Genomic DNA, 19152 nt, shown 5'->3' with positions numbered 1-19152 from the left:
TTATCACAAATGGACAAGATGATTGGTTGTAGTTTTGGCCCAGCCTTTAGCATTTTATCACCGGGGTCTCTGAAGGCAGGATTCTGAAAGTTACCTCCTCAACCGAACACACCAGACACAGCACTTTGTTGTCTCTAAGTTCCTTGAAATCTCAACACATTAGCAAGCTTCTCTGCAATGAATGTATGAGTGGAAGCCAAATATATAGATGAAGATGTCTGTCTAAGGAAAATACACATGCATAAAATGCCTCAAGAAAATGCACAGTAAAGTCAGAAGTACACTCAGCACGGCAGTCTGTTACAAGCCGTGACTCTCAATTGCTGAGTAATTAGCTAAGCATGGATGAACGGAAACCCACTTCCACACCTCTGCTCTTCCAAGTCTGGACTTACTTTCCTATGTTCTCTCCTGAGGCCCCTACGTGCCATCCTAGAGGAAACGCACAATTTAGGTCCACTCCCACAAGCGGCTGCGAGCGGCACCAATACATGAGCCAAGCATGAGAATGCTGCGTGGTCTTTTGGCTAGACTATCCCGATGGCCGCCCAGGGGGACCAACATGAGAATATTTGCAAACGAATTCATATGGACTTCACAATTTCAGATAACTTGCTTTACCCACCCATGGGGAAGAGAACCCACTGTGTTTAATAATAAATGCATCTTTTAACTTTTAAAGAATTTATCAATTTCATAATGAAAACCCTATGAGACAGTACTTTTTACTTTGGAGCTCAAGTATTACTTATTCATGATTCCTACCTTGATTAATCAGGCCTGGGAAATGTTCCCTTGTAGTTAGACATTACAAAGACATCATCTAAAGGTCTTTGTAGAGTTGTGCACCCGGAAGAAATGGAAGGAAAGTCCAACTGTGCTACCTTCTCCAGACAAAATCCAAAGAGGACAACAGACATAAGCCATGTGTTCGGCGGGAGAGCAGTGGGTCTGAGCATCTTTCGTTTCACTGGGAGAGTGGGGAGTGATTGGAACGAGCTCAATAGCACAGATCCCTCTGAGACCAGAGAGTGACATCAAGAGCTCCTCCAGCCAAGCTGCACCCAGGACAAACCACGCAGCCAGCGGCGTCTACTGAGTGGTACAGCCCATATTGATGGCAGTGACAAGAGGGGATTTTAGCATGTGATTTTTCATCCATTTGAAACAAATAATCTACCCCAGTGAGAAGAAAAGGAGATAAAAGCACATACTCATTTGCATGCCAACATAAACATTTTTAACATCTCCCAAAGGAGGAGTTTACAGGTTGGAAGGTACTTACCAGCAAAGCAAAATTTACGTTTGTCGGTAATGGGAGAGGGAGAGGGAGAGAGACAGAGAATATGTATATATATATATATATAAAATATATACAGACAACATCAGTAATAAACATGGAAGGCCAGAAGATTGGGAAAAAGAAAAGCTTAATAATATAGCTAGAACCAAAAGGGGAAAAAAAAAAAAAAGCTTCAAAGTGTCTCAGGCAGGACAATTCATTTTTAAGATTTTTAATTAAAAAAAAATGATTCCCAAAAATAGATTAAGAAATAATTTTATTGTTTAACAATCCCATGATTGAAAAGGCATGTTTCTGATCCCAAATAGACAAGAAGCATACTGTGAAACAAAATTCTCTTTGAAAACTTAGCTTGTGAACTTATTATACTGCAAAGAATCACATTTTTTAAGCTGCAGCCAACATTTGAAACTGGTAAAACACTTTACTCCAAGCTTTGTAGCAGAAATTTTAAAGCATTATTAAAACCATGTCAGCCAAAGAACAGGACAGCAGAGGCATCAACTGTGGCCTGTCTTACGAGAAGCATTAAAAATCACCACCCCGCATCCTGCATGATCGTCTCCAGGGAGGACCAGAAGGGTCAGAGAGCTGAGGCCCCTTCTTCCACAGCAGCTCTAGGTGTTCTATTCTGCAATGTTTTTAGCTATTAACTTGGCCAAATTTGGCTTCTTAGAAGAGTCTTTGTCATTTAATAAGCACAGTGTAGGATGGGGAAAGTATGAAGGTGTGAGGGAGCGGGAAGAATACAAAAAACAATCACTTCTGAGACTTGCTGATGCTCAAGAAATCAGAGAGCCTCCACGAGGGTCTCCTGAGCCTGAGAGCGCGTGCTTGAGAAAACACTGCTTAGAGGTAGCTCTGGTTCTGCTTCCTACTGTTCTCACTCACTGTGTCCTGACATGGGAGAAGCTTCCAGTATCGTCAGCAACCTAGAAACACTCCCAACTTCCTCCTCACACAGAAAAGGTAAGGAAGAGCTGGATACGACTCCACCTAATACAACAGCTGATGGAGCAGCCCACGGCCTGAGCCTCGACAGGGTTAGGGAGGAAACCCTGTACGAGCTCTAGGAGCTGGACCTGCAGAGGTGGGGAGGGATGAGGTGTGTCCACAGCATGCAGGGAATGGGGAGGTGACTGTTGACAATTCCCTTTATGCTCTGCATGGCACATTCTGCCACAGCAACCAAGCGACCTAAACAGGAATAGACTCACCGTATGAACAGATGCCTCTGCCCCTTGGCCCCTCCCCACCTGTACTTCATGCAGGAGAGAACAATCACCATTATCTACTTGGGGTAAGGCCTTAGAAGGAGTAGGCAAGTTTGCTTGGAAACAGCATGTTCTGTTACAAACACGTCCTACACATAACCTGAAGTGCTGAGATGAGTGTGCTCCACTAACAGTCCCTGCACACACAGGAAGGCAGCCGCCATGTTTGAAAGAAAACTCCAAGCAGGAGCAGGGAGACACCCTTTGCCCTCCCTCCCAGATACAATACTTTGAATGTCAAGAACAGGAAGGGGAGACGCTCAGATCAAATCATGTCTGGATTACCTGAATGCAACGGAAAGAAAACCCACTGACTGGGGAGCTGATCTGTAAAACTTAAAGGAGAAAGTGGTCTGAGAGCCTGCCTCCCCTCTCCTCCTCAAATAACTCATTAAACACACTGGGCAACATAATACCATCTTTTATCATAACAATATAAACAATTTCCATCATCATCCTAAATATTACTTTATAAAGATATATATTTAAAGGCTTTCAAACAGTTTCAACCCAGCATCTGAAAATAAAGCATTAAGAGTTCTGTATATAGTAACATATTCATGTGATAAGTGTATGAATTTACAACCATACATTATATATATAATATGTATATATATTTATATAAAAAAACAAAGTTGGCTAAAAGTTAAGGCTACCACCTACAAGGTTGTCCAGAAAAATTATGCTTGTCAAAATAATTATAAAATTAAAATTACACATGCATTTTTTAACCATCTAAACCAGATAAAGCTCAGCATCCAAAGTTTCAAATGAACTGCAAGAAAGTACTACAGACATCTACAGTTTCTTACGTGGACTGCTGTTCCCACATTACACTGAGACTTCTACTTTTCACCAACCTCGAAATATAAACACTGGTAACAATTTGGTACCCAGCACTCTTAGAAGAGAACAGGTTGCCAATGGCAGGCAGTGAGCAGCGTTCACAAAGGCGCTGTTTATAACACTGTTGACCTGACATGGGGCTGAGACTCTGAACTTCTAAAGGAATTTAGCGTGAGCATTTCCTCAACAGTCACATGACCAGCTACCACATGATAAAGACTTCAGACTTTTCCTACTCAAAGCAGTTAATTTAAACAGAGACAAACTAAAACCACAATGCGCTTGACTAACCTCACTGGGAATGACCCAGGGTCACTTTGGGTGTGTGTTTGCCTGATATGAACGCAAATCCTTTGTGGACAAACATGTCCCCTAAGACCAGCCTCAGAACTGCAGCTGTGACTGTGGCACAGTGCCATCTGAGCTCCCAGTGATAGACAGAACTCGCTGAGCTACAGGCTCAGTCGACTCACATTTTAAAGCCAATCCTTCCATCTTCCCTTTGTTTTAGGATGTAAGTTTCTATTGAGAAGTGATGCTCAGTGAGAAGGGTACTTTGTTCCTATTGACCAAAAGGAAAACCCCATTTACATATATTTAAAATTTAGTGTTTTAGGCACTATCTTAATAAAATTAGCACCTTAATAATTAGCTCCTATCCACACAGGCTAATGTTTGTGACAAATTACTGAAATAACTTTTCTCTTTTAAAAGATTTTGATTCTGTTTAGTGATAAAAATATATCTATGTACTCAATCAATAATGTATTTCTGTAACTCATGGCTTTTTTAAAATAAGAGTTGGTTTACCAAAGAAAATTATTCCAATTCTACAGCAGAATCCTATCTATAGAATTTAGCATCATTGAGAAATCAGATAAAACAATATTTTTTAATACTTAGTGATGTAACAGATATGTTTTCCAAATAACTTTAAACATTATGTCTCTGGCAGTTTTCACTAAGAGTGTTAAAGAATACGGTATCTAAGGTCGATACACAGAATCACCTTAGGGATTCACTGCAGATCTACGCTGCAGCGTGGCCTAGCATCTATCTTAGTTCGTTTGCCCTTCATCTTTGTTTAACAATAAAATCCAAGAAAGAAATTCTAAAAACCAAGATGAAGCAGGCGATTGTCTTTGTAGTCACACACGTGGGAGAAGAGGAGAACACAATGACGCACTCAGAAGGCAAATCCAGATGAGGACACTGCTGCCGCTATGACCCAGTGGAATGTAAGGTGGGAATAGGGTAGAATTTGGAGATCCGGCTCTGCGCTGAGGGGTTGAGACATTCGGACTCCCCGGTCATTTTAAAGAACACTTCCTGTTCCTGAAGTTTCCTGGCAAACTCTTCCTCCAGTGTCTTAAGAGGGAAAGACAGACAATTATGCACTGTTTCACATCGTACACAGATTTATCCTGACAACCAAGCTTAGACCACTGCCAAGGTCTGGAGACGTGGCTCAGTGTCTCTTGCGAGGACCAGTTCAGCTCCTAGTGCCCACACTGTGTGGCTCACAATTGCCTGTAACTCCAGCTCCAGAGATCTGATGGTCTCCATAGGCACCTCAACTCACATGCACAAACCCACACCTAGATACGAATGCATAACTTTTTAACCTTAAAATAACCAAAATGAAAACAGAAACAAAAACAAACTTCTAGCCCAAAACATTTTATTCAATACTTAAGTTCACATACTTTGCAACAGCTCTGGGTTCAACACTGGCCGGTTCTCTGCTACAGAAGAGGGGCCCTAGCTAACTTACCTTTTTGGCACGCACGTGAGAATCACACTAAGCTCGCAGCCTGGGAGCAAGCCTTTTAGTAAGTGTGGCCTGCCTATGTGTCAGTTACGGACACGCATGTCTTTCTTCCACACTGAACTACAAGCCACATAAACCTAAGATCTAAACTAAATTCATCTTACATCCCCACAATACAGACGGTTTGAGTGGTGATGAGGTCACAAGAGCAGAGCCCTCTAAACGGGATTACTATTCTTTTAAGGGGGAAGCAGAAAGTTCTTCTCTGAAGAAGAAGGTGGCCCTCACCAAAACATGGCCATGCTGGAACTCTAGACACGGACTTCTCAAGCTTTCATCTTCTAGTATTTTGTTATAGTGAATGAATGAATGGTATCAGTAACTACAAATCAGTCATTTAAAGGAAAAGTGCTATTATTTAGGCTGAAACAAAGTACAAAAAGGTTCCCCAGTAGACGTAGAGCATAAGCTTAGCCATGAAGCAATGGTTAGAACTGAGGCAGGACAGAGAATGTATTCCAGACGAGACAAGCCGGAGCCATGACACAAACACAGAAGCTGTAGGAAGAACAGTCTGCCCGTGCCACAGCACACAGAGTGAGAAAGCTTACAGTGCACTGTCTCACTGAAGAGTAGCAACCCCCTTCAGTGGCTCATGAGGAGAAATACTCTGGTGACACCAGGCAAATAAGAATAAGGAGAGAAACTAAGGGTGACACCCGTGAGGACACGGCTGAGCAGCAGCAGAAGAGAGTATGATTGGAAAGGAATCACAGTTAACACCTTGTTGAATGCTGAGTGCCGCAGATTTCTAACCTGTGTGAGCTGGGTTTCTAATCTGGAAGTCACTCATGAGAGAGGATGTGGAAAGCACACTTCCTGTTGCTAAGGCCTCAGGAGGGAGGGGGGGTGAGATGAATACTGAGCTCAACTGGTATCTGCTGGGTTTACGCTCGCCCATCAGATGTAAACAGGTGTGCCAAGGACTCTAAGCAAGGGTCAGATCAGTGAGCAGAGACAAACTCCGTCTCAAAGGGGTCTATATTCTCATGGACTACAACAGTAGAGAAACAAACCTGGTGGCAAAGAATATAATCCAGAAAACCAAATAAATATGCCATGACACGGAAAGTTGAGGTGGAAATCAAATGATAAGGACCTCATACACAGCAGGAATGAGACGAGGAAGACAGGGCATCTAGAAGACTACAAAATGAGAGGGTGAAGTTCACACTGATAACAAAAACCAATGGGCTGGGTGCCTTGGGCATACCTGCATCTCAGTACTGCCAAGCCTAAGGCAGGAGAACTGAATGTCTGAGGCCAGCATGGGACACAAGCAAACCCTGGCTCAAAATGGTAATAATAATAGCACCAAAGAAGAGAGGTAGCAATATAAACCCCTGTGGCCTCAAGTCCTGAGACTCTGCTATACACATCACTCCTTCAACTGGTTTCCCATCTCCTTTTGAAGACTTGGTGTCATAAGCACAGGCTAACCTTGAATTCACTGAGTAACTAAGGATGACCTTGAACCTCTGAGCCTCTTACCTCTACTTACTAAGTAGTACATGTCTGAACGCTGAGCACATAGCAGGCAAGCACCCCACTGAGCCACATCCCCAGAACTTAATTTCTTTAATAACCTTGATGAGGAGACAGTATTGTCCTCATACAAATAGGGAAAATTGAGCCTAAATTAATTAAATTCAATTTAATTAATATTAAAATAAATATTAAGTGTCAAAATTATACAGAATAAGCGGTGAGAAGTCATACCTACATGGCTTTGTGATTTTATGCCCTCCCTCAGTACATACTAATTTTTAAAAGTTTAAAGATATCTCCTGGGGCTGGAGAGATGGCTCAGTGGTTAAGAGCACTGACTGCTCTTCCAGAGGTCATGAGTTCAAATCCCAGCAAACCACATGGTGGCTCACAACCATATTTAAAGAGATCCAATGCCCTCTTCTGGTATATCTGAAGACAGCTATAGTGTACTTATATATAATAAATGAATCTTTAAAAAAAAAAAAAAAAAAAAGATGTCTCCTGCACAACCTATGTCACCTTTGAAGTGTGCTTAAAACAAAGTCTGACACCTTTACAGGATCTCGGGCACACAGTGAAAACTAAGCACGTGTTTACAAGTAAAGAGTCACTGAGATGTACACCAGGCTACAAGGCTCATGTCACAAAGATGTGCACTGTAGAGTGACAGCGAGACACAGTGGTTAACCAGTGCAATCAGGCCAGCAGCGGGGTTCCCTACAAACAAGGGGAATTGAGGGAAAGGGGAAACTGGCCATTCTTCTGTTTCACATCTTAAATTTAGTTCAAGGACCGTGCTCCTGTGGCTCCAGCTGACACCTGCAGACTGCAGTCTCTGCGGTCCCCTCCCTAATGCCCTAGACCCTGTACTGCCAGCCAGGAGAACACTTGTAATTTTCAACATGTGATAGTATTTGTGCTCGTTCTATTTTCTCCACTGGTCCCATTCCCTTCCAGCCCACCCACCTGCCTCAGTTCTCATTCATGCTCCATACCTCACCCAGCTTCTACCTCTCTAGCCTCCTCACAGATTTCTGCACCCTCCTGTGCTCACAAGCGCTGCTCCCCTGCATCCTGTTTACCTACCCCTCCACAATGACCCCAGTTTGCACTCACTGCTCATGAGGCCCTGAGCTTGGAGACAGGGTACCGCCTTTGCATCTCTATCCATCCCTGTCATGAGCCTGAGACAGACAGAGAAGTAAAGAACCAGCAACAGACAGCAATGCATGGACACACAGCAGCGTAAGCACGGCTTCCACGTTACCTTCTTCCTGGGCCTCAGCTTCTCTCTCCACTCCTTGAGCTCTTGGCTGTGCTCCTCATCTAACTCCTTCAGTTTCTGAGTCTCATGTTCAACCAACAGGTGGCATTTTTCATTCTGAAAATAAAGTTGATATTAAATTTTTTTTGAGATCACTGAAGCAGTTTTTTCTCCCTGAGAAGGGGTTTCTCTGTATAGCCTGCCTCTGCCTCCCAAGGGCTGGGAGTACTTTTTAACAGATACAATTTTCTTTCAAAATAGCAAATTATTTGCTAAACATCACGCTATTATGGAAGTTCAAATTCTCCTTTAAAAACAATGTGCCAAAAGTAATGAAACAGTCTATCTTATAAGTGTATAAATAGTGCTGGAGAGATGGCTCAGTGGTTAAGAGCACCGACTGCTCTTCCAGAGGTCCTGAGTTCAAATCCCAGCAACCACGTGGTGGCTCACAACCATCTGTGGTAGGATCCGATGCCCTCTTCTGCTGTTTCTGAAGACAGCTGCAATGTACTCATATATAAGTGTATAAATACCTTCACTGTTTTTTGAAACTTTTATATCTTTTTGCAAAAATACTAAATATCATATAAAGTTGTTATTATAACATATAAAAATGACTTAAGTAGAAATACATTAGGCCTTTGCTTTCTAGTTGGTAAAAAATTTTTGAATTATATTCATTCTACTCCAGTAAATTAACCAATATACAGAGTATCAAAGTGACCTCCTTCTCTCTGGAAGTGTAGGCATTGCCGGCACTCACTACATGGACTATGTATGCACACAGTATGAACTCTGAACGCCGTCCTCTCTAAGTCTAAACCACTACATTACTACTGAACAAAGACATGTTCCACATGTTTACTTTGTTCACAAAAACAAAAACAAAAAAGCCAGTCATATGCTTTTAAATGGGAAAGAATAAATTCAGAATCTTAGACATGCCATCACTAATACTAGAAGGCATATTTAACGACAGGTTCAAAAACTATTTCTCAGGTTTTACTTTAGCTCCATCGTTGACATTCATCTTGGTCATATGAATAAAAACAAGGGTCTACAGCACTGCACAGCTCTCCTCGTGAGTCTACACAGGCAGTCCAAGCTTTTGATTCTAGCCCTTACATAACCAGCGTATTGGAACTTGAGTTATCTTCCCCACAGTAGCCCTCAGTTAGCCCCAAGGGCGCCCAGCCCCTGCACATCCTGCTGCCGGGCTCCCGAGCTGACCTGCAGCTGGTGCAGCTCTCGGACGTTGGCTTCACATTGCAACTGAAGGTCCCGCATCTGACTCTCGTGTTTTTGATGCTGAGCCATTCTCTCATTTTTCTGTCTCTTTTCTTCCTGTGCAGCAAACTATAAATAAGACACACAAAACAGTTCAGTTAGGAAGCAGCATGATCTGCACACTCCAGAGTGACAACTAACAAAGCCTGAGATACTGACCACGAAGCTGGGACACTACCCTGTAACATAGCCTGCAGCCGGTATGACAGGTAAAGGCAGAGGGACAGCCTTCTGACTTCAAGCCTCTGTGTTCCAACTGCTTAATGACTTCCAGTGGCAGAAGGTCATCTATGGCTGGGCAAGTATCACGGGGCAGACATGTTTCTGACTGCAAAAGCTATTCAAGTTATCTCACCCCCATGCTCTGAGACCTGTCACGAGAGAGCACGCTTTGCCCTCTGCGGTCCTGAGTGGGAAGACTAGTTGGTACATAGCATGCACCCTGCCCATCCCAGAAAGTTAAAGTAACAGTCCTAAGCTGAGACCAAATGTCCAAACCCAATTATGAGGTACTTTTAAAGGTCATTCAAATGTGCTAAACCCTCAAAAGGAAAATAATCTGTTCAAATACCTGTTTAATTTTTTCACGATCCTGGTCTGGTGTAGCTGTTGAGTTAATCCTCAAACTTTTTTTAAACATGGCCATTCGTGTCTTGGCTTCACTTCTCTGAATCTTGGGCAGTCTAGCTCGTTCCTGAGTCTGTCTGTTTTTCAATTCTTCAATAAGTCGTTGATTGTAACGCTGCATTTGTTCTGTTTCCTGAGAAGGATTTAAGCAGATGTAAACAGTGCAACTATAACTTAACTCTCAGAACCTGCATGCATGTTCTAAGACAGCATTTGTTACTGTCACCCTCCCTCACTGCATAATGAGCAACAAAATACTAGGCAAAAATAATTTATAAGAAAAGTTATTGGATGACAGTAGTGTTACAGTAAAACTTTCCAGATTTCAGGAAAAACGTGTGGTGGTGTGAATATGCTTGGCCAGGGAGTGGCACTATTAGGAGGCTGCTGGAGTAGGTGTGGCCTTGTTGGAGGAGGCGTGTCACTGTGGCATGGGCCCTTAAGAGCCTCATCCAAGCTACCTGGAAGTCAGTCTTCTCCTAGCTACCTTTGGAACAAGAGATAGAACTGTAACCTCTGAACTTGTAAGACAGCCCCAATTAAATGTTGATCTTTATAAGAGTTGCCTTAGTTATGGTGTCTGTTCACAGCAGTAAAACCCTAACTAAGATAACATGTTATTAAGATACTTGAATTACAACTGGAATCAGGGAGGGAGATATACAATGAAGATTACAATTCATAAGATCTTTAAACTATTGTATAATCAACAAAAAAGTTATCCAAATAAAGCATAATCAATTACTCAAAACTCAATGAAATTTAGGGTAAAAGACAGGAATAAAGTCAAGAATCCATCCTCTAAGAAAATAAACTTCGCAATGAAATAATTTTAAAGTAAAATGCGTGAAGAAGCAAAAGAAGTTCCCTTTCGTTCACCTTCTCGTGGCGTTTAAGCAGCTGATGTCTCTGTATGAAATACTGATCTTTAAGTTGCTGTTTAAGCAGCTGGTGCTTTTCTTGTAAATGTCGTTCTTCAAGCTCCCAAATTGCAGCTTCTCGGGCTACAAGGAAGTAGTTTTCAAAATGTCACTTGGTTCTTTTAACTAACACTCTTCATTTTAGTATTTAAAGTATTTTATATATACTAACATACATACAAATTGATATTCTAAGGTATAAAGAAAATATTACCAATATAAAATAGCATTTATTATCACTTTTTATTTTAATGTCCTAAACTAAGAATGTTCTACCAAGAATGCCAAAATCCTACCTTAAAAACTAATCTGTTAGGAGGAATAAGGTCTTAAAATTCCATCCTATCATCTCCTCATTTTACACACACACACACACACACACACACACACACACACACACACCAGTAATTAGAAGGCATAGTGACTATATAAAATTATTCAAATAGATTTCTAGCTTATCTAGAAGGAAGTGTTTTTGGTTGGGTGGTTGCTTTTTGTCTGTTTGTTTGGAGGGAAGGAGGGAGGGAGTTCACGTCTGAGGTGCTGAGATGAGCCAGGCCCTCAAGTCCAGGGCACCATGCATACACTAAGTCCACCTGCTGCCACAGAGCTACATCCCAGTCGGTTTTAAGAATGCACTTGAGGAGACTTCCACTGTATCTCATGAGGCCTTCTTGCGTACAACATAAGCAGTGCAGCCTTTGCGTGTTGCTGAGGCCCTGTCTTGTGCGTCCGTGGGCTCCCACATACCTCTCAGGAGCTGCTGCTTGTTATTCAAGCACTCTCTCTCAATATTGGCCAACTCTGCCTTCTGCTGCTGGATGATCTTTTTCAGAGCGCCGTCTAACTCTTGCTGTTGCTTCTGAACAAATTCTTGTTCCTAATAGACATGGTTAACCATCTGTTAATACAGAGCTACTGAATTAAGCATTCAATTATCAATGTATTAGTTATGTATTTGGTTATCTATATATTAGTGGTTAGTGATGGTTCTTTCTTCTCGTTTGAAGACAGATAATGGAGACCCAGGCCTTGTGCATGTCAGGCAAGTACTCTGGCACTGAAATATATATATCTCCTTACAAGATTTCTAAGTGAAGTTCATAAAGCTGGTGGGATTTAAAATAAAAATCACAAAATTATATTATAGAGAGTCAACACAAATGTATTAGTTATCCAACACTCATCTAGAAAGTACTAAAGTGTACAACATTCTAAATTCACTATTAAAAATGATACAAATAAAAATATACATCCCATTCAATTAAAATGCTCTATTCCATTAACAGCTTTGGGAAAATATCAAAATGACAGCTTCTAAAGCTGAATGTTTGCTATACTGCAGCATAACTAGGGCAAGAATAAGAAATTCCTTAAGAATAGAAGCAATGAAGAAACACAGACCACAGTCAAACCCTATTTTTCTAAGAAATAAAACAAGGAAGAAGTCCCACACCCGCACTAACAGAAGAGGACAGTGCTTATCACCCATAACCTGTGCCTAAAAGGAATGGGTTGAAGACCTAGTGAGAATCAATGCATGGCTGGAGAGACATAACATAGTGGTAGGAGTAAGAGACACCTTATGAAGGAATTCCTTATAAAGGAATTCTACCAAAACATTTTGAGACTCACTCATTCACTTAAATATACTTACTGAATGCCTACCATTTGCCACATTTATGCGTTTTTTTAAAAAAATAAGTCTGGACCTGAGCCCCTTTGGCAACAATAGAAGATGGTGTTAGTGAAGAGGGTGCACAAATAAAAATGTGGGTTTACATTTTAGGACTGAACAATACTTAATCCGTAAACCTTTTCTCTCATGTATCCAGGAAACAGTCAAGCCCCAGCTCTGTTTCAGAGCTATCCTTTGTCACTCTGGATCACTGCCTGCCTGATCCTCAAGGCGCACAGGCTGGCAAAGCTCCTCCAAGAGCTAGCCGATGGCACTGCCTCGAGTTGGTCATTTCAGGCTGCTGTGAGGGAGTGATGTGGAGTTGCAAATATTACCGCCAGTTCATCTGGAGTGTCATGTATGTTTTATTCTGAATCTAAACACACAGTAGAAGACAGACAAGTGAAGTGTCTCTATAAAACGCAATTAGCTCACAGCCTAAAAGCTTCTATTTATGTAATCGTCTAGAATAAAGTCTTTTGGACTTTATTAAAGAGATGTGAGATCTGCATGCTGCCTACAAGCAGCTATAACAAACAACAGAGCTACTCAAGCTCCTCCTTTTCCTAGAGCAATTGTTTGTATTAAAATACTGTTTCTTTCAACCTCTGATGCAGATGTCAACATGCAAACCTGCTCAGTAAACGTCTAACCTCGAGGTACAGGAAGGAGTTCCTTCTGGTTAAGATTTTTATCATTGGTAAGAGATCATTGGTTAAGATTTATATCTATTTATAATAGATTTTTAAAATATCTGCATCAACAGCTTAACTAATATATATGTCAACTTTACATTAGACTCAGAACCACAGACCCATGCAATAAACATGTGCCAACAAAAAGGTAAGCAAAGGCCACCCTACCAAGTGCATGTCAACTGTGAGCAAAGGCCACCCTATATATAAGTGCATGTCAGCTTCTCTGCACAGTTGGTGGCCATGCTGCTATACTCAGGATTACACAAGGTGGGAGTTCAGTTCAAAGAGAACTTTCTTGAGGTATTTAGTGCATGCTGGGCAGTGCTAGGTACAGGTTGACTCAGTACATGCCAGGCCCTGTGTCAGGTACAATGTAATTAAAATTTTTTTAAAAAGCCTTCAAAGTGCACCAAGCTATTGGTCCCAAGTGCCAATAACCTTGAATCATTAGTCTCTTATGGCAGAGCCACATTAAAGACTTTTTATTTGTTTATTCACTTTGCGTGTATGTGTGTTTGGCCTCCAAGTACACACATGCACAATGTGCATGCTTGGGACCCATGGAGATCAGTAGAGACATTTGGATCCTCTAGATCTGGAGTTACAGGTGATTGTGAGCTGTCACTTGGGGACTAGGCAACAAAGCCCGGATGCTCTTAGAGCAGCAAGGCTCTAACTAGTAAGCCATCTCTCAGCCCAAGCAGCAAACTTTTGAAGGCTCAAAACTAACCACAGGGAAGTCAAAGCTGGGGACGAAGGGCTCAGGGACCTCAGAACAGGTCCCATGCTGCCCCCAAGACAGAATGAGGACCAACAAGTCCTGCAAGGTAGCACTGCTGAAGCGCCTTGAGTGCTTCCTGACCAGAGGTAGCAAGGAACCAAGTGGACTCACAGCTGACTGAGCAGGCAGACAATGCAGGTCAGACACTACACAAATCTTTTAATAAATTTTTAAAAGCCAAAGAAATACCTTAAAAAGACCCCAGACAGAAATTAATAGACTTCTTTACTTCAAATAAATGTATCCAAATTTAGTATTACTGCCCATTCACTAAACCTATCAACTTCAAAATACATTTGTAGTACAATTTGTAACTAGAAATTGCTCTTAGAAATAGGAACTAAGAGAAATTACCCATTCTAAAACATTTGTCTTTAAAAATACATATGGGCTTAATCAGTAGAAGTAAGAAGAACCAAAAACAAAAGAACCCACACTAAGAAAGCCAAAGCCATTTCTAACAATGGCCTAACAATGAAGTCAATGGCCTTTAAAAGTACAAGCTCAAGATCTCATAAGTAATTTTATATCAGTTAACCAACTGTATTAAAACTACAGCTTTGTACCTAAAAACTATCAGAAAAAGATTATGACAAATTAAACTATTTGTATGAAATTTAATCACTTACTCAACAAATTTACTCAGAAATGGTAATGATCAGAAAAGAAATTATAAATCATAATTTCTTGATTTAAAAAGTATCTGCCAATTACTTTCTGAAATCTAATTTGGGAATGAGGAAAACAGAAATGGCTGAAATCAAGCTGTATTCTATCTACTCCAGTTATACATACCAAACATCGCAAACAAAAATTATCACGTTATATTGGCTAGCCTTTCCTATGGCAACTGTGAGAAAGAATACAGTTTGAAATTTCAGACTTAATTTCAAACTACAGTAATTATAACAGTACAATATTTATTATTATTGAGAATTTGAATAAATGGACACACAGGAGTAAAATCACTACTTTTACCTTGGCTTTTCTGACCATATCCATAATTAAGACATCTAAATTATATACATAATCAAAATGTCACTTCACACAAAGATAAAGATCTAAGCACAGCATTCGATTCCTCACATGTGCAAAGTTTATAAAATTCTACCAGGAAGATACTTTACTTTTCTTAAAAATCATGACAATTTCAAGTTAAAAATCTGTGGTGGGAAGGCAGAGAAACAGAGCCCTCCACGCAAGCGTTCTCCATCCAGCTCTGCACTGATGCATGGACCACTGGCCTGCAGCAGATCGCCAGTCTTCTGTGCCCACATTCTGCATCTGGACGAAGGACATCCTCCAGCCTCCGTGAAGATGGTGCCAGTGAGAACAGATAGGAAACCAGCATCACTGTTAACACAAGTCTGCCAGACTCTGCTGTTATTCCTGGCATGCACAGTCAGTGCTCCACATGTCAGTCAATGAAGTTAATAAGGCAAGGCACATGTGAGTCAAAGAAAGCACAGGTAAGAGAAGGCACCTCCCACAGCACGCGGACTTACGTCCTGCATTTGGGCGTTGAACACTGCACAAGATGACAACTGAAAAGACTGAATCATGACCTGAGCAACACCCTGTGGATCAGAATACAATGCACCTCCCAGGTGAGAATACAGGTAGGTATCTGAATGGCTTTGTGTAAATGGAAAGAATAACTGTACAAATGCTGGCTTTTAGACCTACGTCAGGTCAATTAACAACAGAGAACCTATTTCCCATCTCTAGAATAAAAAGATGAGAACTCAGTCAAACTCTAATGTGCTACCCATTTGTAAATCAGTAGACTTCCCTTTTAAAAGATAATAATAATAGATAAATGATTGGTAGACAGACAGACAGCTTATAAGTCAGGTTAAAAGTGGTGTTCTTAGGCCTGCAAGCCAACCTGAGTGGGTATAGAACCTGCTTAGGCCCGTGAGCCTACAACAGCAACTCAATGTTATCCTCTGAAAAAAACACAAACAAGTGAAATAGAAAAAAAAAGAAACAAAGGAGAGAAGAAGAAAAGAGAAGAAAGGGGGGGGGAAGAATGGGACAAGGAAAGAAAAAATCCTTCTCTTTCAGGCACACGGAAGCTGCCCCCTGAGCCCTGCAGCCCTTGCCTTTGAGTAAAAGGTCCTCTGAAGACAGTGTGAAAGCCTGTGGACTAGATGTCAAATACGTACCAACCCCACGGCTACACAGCCATGACTTAAGAACTCTAACAAAATCTAAAACAGACTGCAAAATTACCAGCTTCATATTTTAATAAATTTATCAAAGAAATAAATACATTTGAAATGCTACATTCTAAACACTAAATTTACAGAAAGAATATACCAATTGTTTTATCTTTCGTAGGAAAACATAAACCAGCCCCCAAAACATGTAAAGTCATTTAAGAAGGTGAACTAAAATTAAAGTATAGGATCACTCAATTTCACTCAACAATAAATTCGTATTCGTATGATATACTTATGGAACTAAAACCATCTGCTTTGTCCTTTTTCAGGCAAAACTATATTGCTCTTATCTAGCTTGAAATCTAAACTAAGCACAAGTATCTGTGTAGCCAGCTCCCTTTTCACTTTGTTCATAAAAACACCCAATAAACACAAAAGCAGATGGCTAAGCACATGGACTGGGCAGAGTAGGCAGCCTGCGTGCTATGTGGGGATCCACTGTATGATCCTGGAGCTGAGGTTGTCTGGGCGGGAATCATGGTTTACCATTGCCAAACATGTCACCTTCCAAACATGTCACCTTCCAAACATGTCATCTTCCACCTTCCAGGGCTTCTTCCCTCACCTCTAAGACAGGGTGATGCTCACCATGAGACTGCGGCATCAGAGTAAGTGTTCTGTACACAGCAAATCCTATGTCTGTTACCGTGTCCCTCAACTAGTCACCCCACACCACAAGACAAAGTGTCTCAATGGCTTATAGCTAGGAAAATATTAGCTATATTGCCCTGAGTTTATTAAAATTGTAAATTCTAAGATCATAGTTCCCTTTTTTCCATAGTATTAAAATATTATCAGCTCTGAAATGACAACAGGCAAACAATTTTAAAATATCCTTACTGCATGCACGCACACAGTCAGTCATTTAGGCTTTAGTAGCAGTCTATGCATGCCATGGTCCCTGATGGAGTTTTGTTACTTATGTGTTTCTTTCTAGGGTCCTATAAAGTCCAAAAGTTTAAAAATCATTTGTTATCACATAAAACCACATTAAAATAATATATTGAGGTAACATGGAAATTCTGTTATAATATTCATTTATTTGGTTAATTCGTCCCTCTTGTTAAAAAAAAAAAAAACTGTTCACTTAACTGTTAGATTCTTAAACCAAAAATAAATATACTAAAAATGTTGTTAAAGTTGATTGTTATTGATCTTTTTAAAAAGTAGCAAATGTTTGATCTATCATTTAATATTAAAATTTACTATTTTTATTCTAAATGGTTTTCTAATAGTCGTTCTTTTTCTAAGCATGGGGTTATATATTACCCTCCAATTCTCTCCTAAAGGTCTTCTAGCAAGCACTGGAACCACTACTTAAAAAACAAGCTGGGCTGGAGAGATGACTCAGCGGTTAAGAGCACTGACTGATGTTCCAGAGGTCCTGGGTTCAATTCCCAGCAACCACATGGTGGCTCACAACCATCTGTAATGGGATCTGGTGCCCTCTCCTGGTGTGTCTGCAGACAGCCACAGTGTTCTCACATGCATGAAAACAAACAAACAAACAAACAAACAAGCGCTTCCATCATGATAAAACCAGCAAACAGTAGCCATTACCCTAATGCATTCATTTCTTTTATCTGTAATCAACTTCTTAAACATTTCACTTACTTTCATATTAGCAATTTAAAGATCACCAAGTATAAATTCAACAAACATACTTTAAAAAACGATCCCAGGTATCGACAGATGGGGAAAAGTTCGACATTAAATAATAATTACAGTTAAAATCTCCTCTTTCATCCTCTTTGCTGAGCCAAGAGAAAAGGCTGCTTCCTGGTTTTAGTAGCATGAAGCTGCTGCTGTTACCTGAGCATGCTGGCTCTGTGCAAGCTCCTCTTTCCTGCGCTTCATGAGCTCTTTTCTCAGCTCTTTGGGTGCTTTCTCCACTTCATTTATAACCTATAGTATATAAGCATGCAGGAGGTGGGGAGATGATACTTTCTCCACAGAAGCCGTGTATGTGAGCAGAAAGCTACAGATCAAGGTTAAAGCTGTTAAAAAGCTTCCTTTCAGCATGCATTAGCAGAAGCGAGAGTTGGTGGGAAAAACAGAAACACAGAGCATGCTTGATCTCCATGCAGAAAGAGACAGCAGCACGCAAGGTTACTCCCTGCCTGACTGTCCCCTCGTATTAATCAGTGACAGAGTGCTTACAGCTGAGAGGACGGTGACAGATTCAGAAACTACAAACCCACCTATCCATACGTTTAGGACTCAAAGCACACGAAAAGCTAATGCCATTTATAAGGTGCAAATTTACAACTGACTTGACAATACAGAGGAAGAGTACTAAATGCTCCACTTCATGGCAAGGGTAGGAAAGGGGTCAAGAAGCAAGTGGGACTTCAAAAGCACAAGAGAAAAATCAATTTTTCCATAAAATATACCATTCATACATGGTATGACAAAATGCATATCGCTTACAACTTTTTGTAGGATTGGATAACATTCTCTTTGGTGGAAACTGAAGCCAAGTTGGTGAGCTTTAAAATCAGTAACATAAGGAATCTTAAAGTTTAGTAAACTATGATTTGTTACACTAAACCATATATTTTAAAATGGAGCATATTTTTTAATTCCTTCTTCTTTATCAAAAGCCTAAAGGTGAGTTTCACGCAGGAGAAGCTCCAGAGCCCAGCTCTGAAAAACAAGCGCGTGTTCGCAAGAGAAAGAGCCCAGACTCCAAATCACCACATGCCACGGCACCCAAGAAAGAGACTGATTCTGATTCAACAGTGTCCTTAAAGTTCCCAACAATAATTCCTCATGAAACCAAATCACCAATCAGAGCGAGAGACTCCCAAATTGCAAGAAGTTTAGCAATAAGGAAAAAATACACAATGAGATTATTCAATATAAACACAACACAATCTCAAACAGAACACCCCAAATTCAAAATAGTAACAGAACTACAGACC

General features: G+C 40.7%; 1 protein-coding gene across 2 annotated transcripts in view; it reads right to left on the bottom strand.

Moving 5' to 3' along the window:
* Window positions 1-1542: 1542 nt before the first annotated feature.
* Slk (STE20 like kinase) overlaps window positions 1543-19152 on the bottom strand; it is a 56151-nt gene continuing 38541 nt past the window's right edge. Inside the window, exons 13-19 of one of the 2 annotated variants that reach the window (XM_032892164.1) lie at window positions 18041-18133; window positions 11597-11726; window positions 10806-10930; window positions 9871-10059; window positions 9243-9368; window positions 8013-8126; window positions 1543-4791 (exon numbers count right to left, since the gene is read on the bottom strand). In XM_032892164.1, the coding sequence (XP_032748055.1) occupies window positions 4645-4791; window positions 8013-8126; window positions 9243-9368; window positions 9871-10059; window positions 10806-10930; window positions 11597-11726; window positions 18041-18133 (924 nt within the window). In that variant the 3' untranslated portion in view covers window positions 1543-4644. The remainder of the gene's footprint in view (window positions 4792-8012; window positions 8127-9242; window positions 9369-9870; window positions 10060-10805; window positions 10931-11596; window positions 11727-18040; window positions 18134-19152) is intronic. The other variant, XM_032892163.1, reaches the window with a different exon arrangement.

The sequence above is a fragment of the Rattus rattus genome, chromosome 2 (genome assembly GCF_011064425.1).
Source record: "Rattus rattus isolate New Zealand chromosome 2, Rrattus_CSIRO_v1, whole genome shotgun sequence".
Lineage (NCBI taxonomy): Eukaryota > Metazoa > Chordata > Mammalia > Rodentia > Muridae > Rattus > Rattus rattus.
Note: the sequence above shows the minus strand (reverse complement) of the source record. Positions and strands in the feature narration are given on the sequence as shown.